Below are 10,953 nucleotides of genomic sequence, written 5' to 3'. Positions count from 1 at the left end.
TCTATTTCCTTAGGATCCAATCATCAGATCCTGATTTGGTGCTTATGGGACCTAATTGAAAGCATTCCTAGAAGAACAAAAAAAAATTGAAATCGGTTCATAAATGATGGAGTTCTGAGGTAACAAACTTTAAAAAAAACCTAATAGATAACCTCCTCCTCTTATGAAGTCGGTTAAAAAATATCGGAACATCTTAAGGTATTAGAGTTCACGCTCCAATATTGTTGAACACCTTGGCCGCTCCGAAATATCTGATGGCGGCTGTACCAAAGACGACATTGAATCGAATTGAAACTATGTAAATGTAGCTCCGATGAAAATGCATTTTAACTCCAAAATACGCATCATGTATGTCGATTCACAGGAGCTGGCATGAATGAATGGAACGAGTGAATGATAATGTCTAATACAGGTTCATATTTGACAGTCGTGTTTCTTATAATCAAAATCGACATACTTTCGTTCAATTCATTCCTGCCAACCCTTGTGGACCTGTACAATGGTTCAAATAGTATTAATCGGACATTTCATTAAAAATAATATCACTAATAAAATATTATCATAATATAAACCCAGTCAAAGTTAGTTAGGTAGAGATTTACAAATATAGTGAATAATGTTTTGTCATCGTATTTTGTCGTAAAAGTTCTTATTTATCATGCTGTCTCAACTAGCCCACTGAAGTTTACTGAAGCTTATTAAGGAAGCAAGCTATTTGCAAGTCAAGTGGTAGGACCTTGTAAGGTTTGCTACCACCATCTTGCTCGCTAATCCTGAAGTTGCACTGTATTTAAACGCCGGATGAAATTATAATGTATTTTCTAATATCCCATCTATATCTTCTTCAACGCATCTGCAATGTATTGTGAGATGTTTTGTGTGTGATTTTACCATCATGCTATCTCACTAGCAAGTCCAGTGAATTAAAAAAATAGCTCATGCGACAAAATACGTGAGAAAAACATTATTCAATGTAAGTTGTATTTTCACCCACTTATAGCGATCGATTTGGCGAAAAGGTAGAAAGTTTGTCTATAGTCTGTCATCACAATACAAATTCTCACTCAGTTTAACAGTTAGGATACCTGGGTTTATACTATGCTATAAGGTATAACGATCGGCGATATCTGTGCACTTCGCTTGCTGTTCATTTGGTTTTTCCATTCCGAATTACGCCACGTTTCGCGACCAGCCGCGGAAAATTAGTTACGCCTGACCGAAGTTTTACGCCAGAGCGTGACGTAATTTCGGCAAATGTGACGCGAGTATTTGAAACTGTAATTTTGCCAGTGTGTTTAGATAACTAATACCAATATGCTTTATCACTGTCCCAGCGTGTATAAACGTCCCACTGCTGCTCTCAGGATGAGAAGGCTTGGGCTATAGTCCCTAGGCAGGCCTAGTGCAGATCGGGAACTACACACACATCATTGAATTGCTTCGCAGGTTTGTGCAAGTTTACTTTAACATAAAGCTCGTGATAAATTCCTAATGTAATTTCGCACATGGAGTTCAAAAAACTTAAGAGATGCGAGTTCGGGTTTGAAGCCATGATCCTCTGCTTGAAAGGCCATAGTTCAAACCACTATGCACAGCCTAATAATCCTTATACTAATATTATAAATGCGAATGAGTATCTTTGTATGTTCGTTTATTAAGCTTTCACGCTTAAAGTACTCAACCGATCGTGATGTAATTTGGTGAGGAAATAGTTCGAAATGCTGAGAAGGACATAGGATATTTTTTACCCCAGAAAATTGTATGTTCCTGCGGGCGCATAATAAACGAATTCTTAGCAGACGTCGCACAGCTCGATTTATATATTTAAATTTATCTGTGTTCGTTTGTTGCTGATTTGGTTCTCTTATTCCGAAATTACGCCACAGTAACATCAGTTACGCCTGACCGAAGTTCATTTTTACGCCAAAGCGTGACGTAACTTCGGCAAATGTGTCGCTCGTAACCGCCATAGTAAGATGCACAGATATTTCCGACGTTCAGTGACTGTATGTTAGTCTATTCGTCCCACTTCCGGAACTCTAGCCCGTCGGGCGGCTTCACTTCCACCTTGTCTTTGGCCACCTGGTCCCAGTTCGTGCTCAACACTGTGCCACCCGACTCCACCTGTAATAAACAGCACATTGTTATTGCTTACCTTGTAATTTTCTCTCTGTGTACCTTTTTTTCTGTATCGCTTACTATTTTTAACCCCCGACGCAAAAAGAGGGGTGTTATAAGTTTGACCGCTATGTCTGTCTGTCTGTGGCACCGTAGCTCTTAAGCGGGTGGACCGATTGAATGCGTTTTTTTTGTTTGAAAGCAAGTTTTCTAGCGATGTTTCTTAGACATGTTTCATGAAAACCGGTTCAGCCGTTTTTGAGATATTGAACTTTAAACTGACAAAGTCGGGGTTTTCCAACTTGTTGTTGGTTAGGTTAGGTTATGGTGTACAATAAAGAGTCATAGTATTGTATTGTTTTAAGGGTGGTGGGTAAATCGTCAATTACTGGCTACTGTTCAACAACTGGCCACCTACCACTAAAACCTGCTTTCAAATAAAAAAACCGCATCGAAATCGGTCCTTCCGTTTGAAAGCTACAATGCCACAGACAGACAGACATTGGTGTCAAACTTATTCTCTTTTTGTTTCGGGGGCTAAAATCGCTTCAAAACCGATCCATCGGTTTGGATGATCATTCGTGATGATGATCATTAGATGCTACAGATGCACACATAACAGTCAAAATTACAATACCCCCTCCTTTTACGTGGGGGGTTAGAAATACTCACAAAACTCTTGTTCATGGCTCTCCGCACTTCGTCTGACCCCTCTCCGTATATTTTCTGGAAAAGCGCGTTCAGAGCCGCGTCGCCTTCCGGTTTCTCTTCTTCCTCCTAAAAAAAGCACAAGGTTGTGTTAAAAATAAATAGTAGCTTGTACAAAGTACAATAACAAGTGCGTAAAACGAGCCATTTCACCCGTGACGTCATAGTAGGGATGCAGACTTATCTGGACCAGGGGCCACTCGGACAGATATAATAATAATTAAACTCTTTATTCAGACAATTACATAGTCCATGTTATTAGTTACAAAATCTTATACCTATGTTAGTAATAATAAGGAATAACGATATAAGACATGAGCCGCAGCCAATAAACACTAAAATTTGCATAATTTCGCTAGGTTGTCGCTAATAGTGCCTACAGCCTAATCACGCAAAATAGGCGCACTTAGACGTCGAGTTGCGGAAAACAGCGCGCTAATACCTATACCTAGGTTGTCGCTAATTCTATTATGTCACTGGCTGGGCACACGTACATCTACAGAGCAGGCCGCATTATGACATATAACCACCCCAACCGGTATGGCGTGGATAGACACTTCGAGGGGATTTTTAACTCAAGCTATTTTCCATGGTCGCATTGTCATTCAAACTGCATTTCCGTACAAGTTCTCAAGTCAGTGAAATTCGATTTGCAAGGTTTGAAAACAACTTACATACGAATCATCATCATCATCATCATCATCATCATATCAGCTGTAGGACGTCCACTACTTCTACGTATCTCCTCGTTTCTGATATACGAAAAGCTTGTAAATAGTTTGATATCTATTACCATTTTCTTAATTTCCTTTTCTATTTTGTCCCAGTCTTTTTTGAACAGTTTCGGAGGTTGTGCGGGCCCCGACGCATCTATGACAGCTAAAACAAAAAAATATATATTTTTAGGTGACTGCACTTAATTGTCCAAACTACATTTCCGTGCCAAATTTCAAGTCAATCAGACCACTGAAAGTGGGTCTAGATGAATTTGCAACATGTGACAGGGCGAGCTAAATAAAAGTTTGTAATAAAGTAATAAATAAGTTAAAAATGTTCCGTCATCCAACTTATGTTGGGTCAAAGTGAACTTGCAAGATTTAGCCCAAACAAACAGGGTAAGTTAAAAGTAAAAAAAAATAATTCACAAGAATGGGTCAAGAAATACAACCTGTAGAGAGCAGACAGTACAACCATACAAAACATTTTTTTAACTGAACTGAAACAGAGACAATTCGTTTATGCTACCTTGTGGTATTGCCTTCACTTTCTCCTCTGCCCCTTCTCCCTCTAAAGTGGTCCACCTATGGCCCTCCTTCTTCCGCAACTTGACTTCAATCTTGGACGGAGACACAATGTACGAGCTCATTGAGGGAATCACCTCATGTGCCAATTCTAACTCCAGGCTGTATTCTGCATCTGTGTTTGGCAGCGGGGCAGAGATAGACAGCTGTGGGATTTAAGTTTCTATGTTAGGCATTGGTTCCATGGTTATTCTGGTGTCAGGTCAGAGGTTGTGTTTGCTTTTGTCAGTAGAAGGTTCTTATAAAAAAATTTGAAAATTAAGAAAAAAATACACCGGGGCGAAGTCGCGGGCGAAGCCGCGTGTTAATGAAGGAAACAGCGTACCTATCATTTTTGAGAACAATTTGGCTTTCAATACTGACGGTGTTCTAATCATATTTTTCACAGACAATACATTAAAACTAATTTTCTATCTAATTGGCCGCCAGTCAGCCAACACCGCGCAAGCACCAGCTAGTTAGGTTGTAAAAGTTTAGTCTTGAAAATATTAGGCCTAATGACAATTATTATCTAAAATTGGGTAGCTGTAACAAAACTAGCACTAACATACTAGGTCTAGTGGGGGCATGTCTACATTTATATTATGCTGCAAGGGTACCACTAGGCCAGCATTAAGGCTGCCTTAAGATGATCCAGTACATCAATCAATTGGTACAGTCAGATCTGGGTCTAGCCGTTGATCAAGGTAAAGCGAGATAGTCTACACCGCTTCTGTGCCTCTCAAACAACACCATCCAATTTTATCTTGCACTAGAAATAATGGAGTCCCTTGTCATGTGGCACCTAGAGTGACCTCTTTTACCTTAGGGTTGGAGCTGTACAGTATACTCACACTACGGTCTCCATAGTGCACCTTCACTTTGTCGGCCGGTGCGTTTTTGAGCAGCACAGTGACCACCACCTGAGACTCTGTTTGGTACCAGTCATGTTTGATCTTCGGTTTTGCCTGTAAAACATACAAAGGAATGGAGCAAAAGATAATGTACTTAATGTGATTACATCGTCATCATCATCATCCCAGCTTATATATAGCCGGGAATACACACGCCTTTAGCTGGCACACTCGCATAACAGCTCTTTGTATGTGCCAGCTATTGTATTGTGTATACACTAACTGGCATGCCTGTATCTGGCAAGCAAGTAGATGAGTGAATGCATGCGACAGCTACAGGCATGCCAGTAGCGAAAAGAAAGATGCCAATTCCATGCAAGTTTAACTTGCAAATGTACGCCAGTTACTTCTACATGCCATTAACTAATATGCAAGCTACTGATCTGTTTTACAGGTATTTGTATTCCCGGCTTATATGTCTCACTGCTGGGCACAGGCCTCCTTTTAGAACGAGAGAGCTTGGGCCGTAGTTTCATTACAATATGCTTCAAATTAATATTAACAACTGAATATAAAGTTAATAACAAATTTCGAGTCCCTTCCACCATCACAAGTGGAGAAAAAGCTTTTGACTGTAACTTCATCTACCAAGAATTTGTTTGTTTGTTTGGGAGTGGAAAGTATGCAATTTTCAGGGATAAAAATGATATGATGATGTACTTTTCAGTCTCTAAACTATAGGTATTCATACCAAATTTAATATAAATCTATTCAGCAAGAGTTAATAAACATATAGAGTTGCTTTCGCATTAATATTATTAGTAACTAGCTTTTACCCGCGGCTTCGCTCGCGTTAACCATTAACATTTCAAAGAAGCAAGCAATCAAGCAAGCAAGCCAGCAAGCATGCAAGTGAGCATGTAAGCAAGCATGCAAGCAAGCATGCAAGCAAGCATGCAAGCAAGCATGTAATTATGCAAGGAATAGTGCAAGCAATCATGCAAGCAAGCATGCAAGCAAGCATGCATTCAAAGCTGCATTCAAGCATGCAAGCAAGCATGCAAGCAAGCATGTAATTTTGCAAGAAATAGTGCTAGTAGTAAGCATGCATTCGAGCATGCAAGCAAACATGCATTCAAGCATGCAAGCAAGCATGCAAGCAAGCATGCAAGCAAGCATGCAAGAAATCATGCAAGCAAGCATGCAAGCAAACATGCAAGCAAGCATGCAAGCAAGCATGCAAGCAAGCATGCAAGCAAGCATGCAAGCAAGCATGCAAGCAAGCATGCAAGCAAGCATGAAAGTGAGCATGTAAGTAAGCATGTAATTATGCAAGGAATGTTGCAAGCTCTGCTGCAAGCAAGCATGCAAGCAAGCATGCAAGCATGCAAGAAAACAAACATGCAAGCAGGCAAACAAATATGCAAGCAGGCATGCAAGCAGGCATGCAAGTGAGCATGTAAGTGAGCATGTAAGCAAGCATGTAATTATGCAAGGAATAGTGCAAGCAAGCATGCATTCGAGCATGCATTCAAGCATGCAAGCAAGCATGAAATTTTGCAAGAAATAGTTCTAGTAGTAAGCATGCATTCAAGCTGCATTCAAGCATGCAAGCAAGCATGCATTAAATCATGCAAGCAAGCATGCAAGCAAGCATGCAAGCAAACATGCAAGCAAGCATGCAAGCAAGCATGCAAGCAAGCATGCAAGCAAGCATGCAAGCAAGCATGCAAGCAAGCATGCAAGCAAGCATGCAAGCAAGCATGAAAGTGAGCATGTAAGTAAGCATGTAATTATGCAAGGAATGTTGCAAGCTCTGCTGCAAGCAAGCATGCAAGCAAGCATGCAAGCATGCAAGAAAACAAACATGCAAGCAGGCAAACAAATATGCAAGCAGGCATGCAAGAAGGCATGCAAGTGAGCATGTAAGTGAGCATGTAAGCAAGCATGTAATTATGCAAGGAATAGTGCAAGCAAGCATGCATTCGAGCATGCATTCAAGCATGCAAGCAAGCATGAAATTTTGCAAGAAATAGTTCTAGTAGTAAGCATGCATTCAAGCCTGCATTCAAGCATGCAAGCAAGCATGCATTAAATCATGCAAGCAAGCGTGGAAGCAATCGTGTAAGCAAGCATGTGATTATGCAAGAAATGGTGCAGCAAGCAAGCAAGCATGCTTTTTAACACATTATTAAGTCAGCTCAGTCAGCTCCGCGGTTAGAATACAAAAACAAACTTTTGGTCATCCCTTGGGAATGGCAATTTTTTCGGGATAAAAAATATCCTATTATTTATTCTGGACCTCTAATATGACGTATGCAAAGTTTCATAGGAATCGGTGCAGTAGTTACGGCGTGAAAGCGTAACAAACAAACAAACAAACAAACAAACAAACAAACAAACAAACAAACAAACTCACTTTCCCCTTTATAATAGTAAGGATAAGTAGGAAGTAGGATTATTGCTTCAAATTACTTATAGATTCCAAGTTAGTCAAACGATAGCGTGATGTAGTCTACAGGCAGCGCCATCTTTTGGATGTTTTTATAAGTAATTGTAAGCTCGGTGCAATTTTGTGGGTTTCGAAAGCAAAATATTAATCGCTCGTGTGTCAAATTTTTGTAAATAAATATCTCTCTCTCTCTCTCTCTCTCTCTCTCAAATTTCCTTCCTATTAAATCCTATTATGTTCTTCATATACGTATGTATATATTTTTTTCTAGATTTTGTGATTGAAATTGAGGGTTTTGTGTTAAGAACATCATCATCATCATCATCCCAGCCTATCCTAGTCCTGCTGGGCACTGTTGGGCACAGGCGTCCTCTCAGAATTAGAGGGCTTGGACCGTAGTTCCCACGCGGGCCCAATGCGGGATGGGAACTTCACACATACCATTGAATACCTTTGCAGGGTTGTGCAGGTTTCCTCTCGAACAAATGACCAAAATTTCAAGACTAAACCAGCGTTTGAAATTTCAACATTTTATCCCGTGGGAATATCGGGATAGAAAGTAGACTACTTATGTGTTATTCCAGAAGTCCAGCTACCTACTTACCAGATTTCATGACTATAAACCCAGCGGTTGTTATTTCGTTATTTCGAGATTTTATCCCTATCCCGTGGGAATATCGGATAAAAAGCAGCCTATGTTTTATTCCAGATGTTCAGCTATCTACATACCAAATTTCAGGGCTCTAAGCCCAGCGGTTATTAGTTCAAGATTTTATCCCTATCCCGTGGGATAAAAAGTAGCCTATGTGTTATTTCAAACGTCCAGCTACCTACTTATCAAGTTTCATGACTCTTAAGCCCAGCGGTTGATATTTCGAGATTTTATCCCTATCCCGTGGGAATATCGGGATAAAAAGTAGCCTATGTTTTATTCCAGATGTTCAGCTATCTACATACCAAATTTCATCCAAATCCGTCCAGCCGTTTCAGCGTGAAAGAGTAACAAACATACTCACTCACTCACAAACTTTCGCATTAATATTATTAGTAATTACCCTTAATTAACTACATATGAACATTCTAAGTTAAATAAAATGTTTACAATAAAATATCCTATCTATTGAAAGTTAGTAAAATTTAGGAGGTAGAAAATTAGCAAAACAGTAGTAAATAACTGGCAAATATTACTGGGTCATAATTTAGAGAATTACAGTACAGTTACTGTAAATAGACGAACTTGACTCTCGCAGGGAGCTTAACTTCGACAACAACGTAAATTGAACTGTAAATTCCGATAAGAAAAGAACAACATGATTTGCAATTATTGACTAAACATTAACTTACAACTACGAATAACTGCTAAAAGGAAGCGTGTGCATAAGCACCTGAAATTATACACCTTAAGAACCATTTGCATCAAATAATGTATGGTTGCAATAAAATAAGAAGCAAAACGGTATCTAACGGAATTACGACTACTTCAAATAATTTGCAAATAGAACACATTTTAATGCTCTAAGTTGATCATAATTACACACAATACTTACATCTCCTTTACCCTCCGTCGAATCAGACATTTTGGCGACTTTTTAGTAACTTTCCGGTATTTTCGGGATCCTTCGAAAATTCTAGCACCGTTGTAGCAACAAAAATAGTTTTCGGGTTAATGACATTGACAGTGACGTTTGACGTTGCTTTTGACGTTTACCAGTTACGAATTGCCAGTGTGAATAAATTAAGAAGAGTATTTCCCTAACATAAATAATTTAAAGTTTCTGCTGTCAAACGTCTAAAGCTAAATCTCCATGTTACAGCCACTTTATTGACCCAAAAGCTGGGATATTGCACCATTACTAATAGTAGATTGTACAACAAGAACATAAAACGAACCATTTTACCCAAAACGTTCATATAGCCACCCGAGCAGGTACGAGAGACACGTCGAGGGGAAAATGGGTTTAATGCTCGAGTTTTACCCTCTGCTTTTCACTTTGAAAAATAGCAACAGTGTAACAATTTGTTCACTTTCTATGTGCCTTTTACTCTTCATGCATTATTATATAATTATATTTTTTTAGTTTTATTGATTTATTCTGATTGATCATCATCATCCCAGCCTGCTTACGAATAAATGCTATTATTCTGTTCTCGAATATTTAAATGATGACCTAAATTGTTTGTAATTGTTTTTGTCTAATTTTTTTTTTTTTTCTCGTATACCTATCTAATTTAATGTTCAATATATAAATATAATAGGTTAAGATCTGGCTTAATAGCCAATTTTTTTTGTACGCCAACTGGCAAAACATAGTGCAACACGAAAAATGTAACATCTCTGTATTTATGCGGCCATCACCACATCATTCACAAATAAAACACTTTTGACTTTTGACTTTGGCTTCCTCTCGGAATAGGCTCTCAGAATAGGCTTCTCAGGGCCGTAGTTCCTATGCGGGCCCAATGCGGATTGGAAACTTCACACACACCATTGAATTGCTTCGCAGGGTTGTGCATGTTTCCTCACGATGCTTTCCTTCACCGTAAAGCTCGTGGTAAATTTCAAATGTAATTCCGCTCATGAATTTCGAAAAACTCATAGGTGCGCGCCGGGGTTTGAACCCACCATCCTCTGCTTGAGAGGCCATAGGTCATACATTGGTATGACCTGCTACCACGGCTCATAGATTTAAAATAAAAAAAAAATACGTAGACACTTTTTTATTTGTGGCTGTTGACACCTGATTACCTTGGTATTAAATAGACGAAGATTTTACTTTATGCACTAGAGCATAAAAAGCAATTTTATGTCGCCTAGATCCAGCATAAACACCTAAGCAAGGAATTTCGTAGTAGCCCTGCAGTTGGGTTCTAGGATAGTGTACTTACAACAGTATTCAATTTGTATGAAAAAGGGAAAATCTAAAGACTCCATTATTTTTAAAGGCCATAACCATTTTGCAGGGTTGTTTTAATGAAACGTGTATGAGAACCACGATATTACTTTTGGGAATACTCACGAGAATTTAGTAAAATCCCGGAATTTCTAAGCCGCGGGTATAGGTATTTTAACCATTGGCCAATATTACATATCAATGTGAAATATTATTATAGTGAATTACTTCACCCGTTACTTAACATAAAGGCTTTATGCCATTGACAAAACCCACGCTGATCAGGCAGGTCAATAAATAAAGCTTTATATGGACCGAGCAAGACCGAACGTCTACGACAGTGCGTCTTGTGGCCACAGAAACAGCAATTATTAACCCCCGATGCAAAAAGAGGGGTGTTATAAGTTTGACCGCTATGTGTGTCTGTGTGTATATGTCTGTGGCACCGTAGCTCTTAAACGGGTGGACCGATTTGAATGCGGTTTTGTTTTCAGAATCAGATTTTATAGCGATGGTTCTTAGACATGTTTCATCAAAATCGCTTTAGCGGTTTTTAACTTTGAAGTGACAAAGTCGGGGGTTTTTCAACTTTGGTTTGGTAAGGTTATTGGTGGCTTACTTACATTTGGTTGATTGTACTTGTTATTTTA

General features: G+C 39.1%; 1 protein-coding gene across 1 annotated transcript; it reads right to left on the bottom strand.

Annotated features, from left to right (window-relative positions):
- Positions 1-932: 932 nt before the first annotated feature.
- On the bottom strand, positions 933-9,091 carry Sgt1 (suppressor of G2 allele of skp1). The gene is made up of 6 exons (XM_074109273.1): positions 8,960-9,091; positions 4,961-5,074; positions 4,072-4,273; positions 3,620-3,705; positions 2,791-2,895; positions 933-2,124 (listed from the first exon to the last, which is right to left on the bottom strand). The coding sequence occupies exons 1-6, from the start codon at positions 8,987-8,989 to the stop codon at positions 2,017-2,019; spliced, it is 645 nt and encodes a 214-aa protein (XP_073965374.1). The 5' UTR covers positions 8,990-9,091; the 3' UTR covers positions 933-2,016.
- Between the last annotated feature and the right edge of the window lie 1,862 nt (positions 9,092-10,953).

This window comes from Choristoneura fumiferana, chromosome 28 (genome assembly GCF_025370935.1).
Source record: "Choristoneura fumiferana chromosome 28, NRCan_CFum_1, whole genome shotgun sequence".
Classification (NCBI taxonomy): domain Eukaryota; kingdom Metazoa; phylum Arthropoda; class Insecta; order Lepidoptera; family Tortricidae; genus Choristoneura; species Choristoneura fumiferana.
Note: the sequence above shows the minus strand (reverse complement) of the source record. Positions and strands in the feature narration are given on the sequence as shown.

Excerpts from the sequence above, each read along its gene's own strand:
- Sgt1 (XM_074109273.1), bottom strand. The coding sequence starts at position 8,989 with ATGTCTGATTCGACGGAGGGTAAAGGAGAT. Across the intron at positions 4,274-4,960 it reads TGCACTATGGAGACCGTAGT|CTGTCTATCTCTGCCCCGCT; the intron begins GTGAGTATACTG and ends TAAATCCCACAG. Across the intron at positions 2,896-3,619 it reads AAAAGGAAATTAAGAAAATG|GAGGAAGAAGAGAAACCGGA; the intron begins GTAATAGATATC and ends TGCTTTTTTTAG.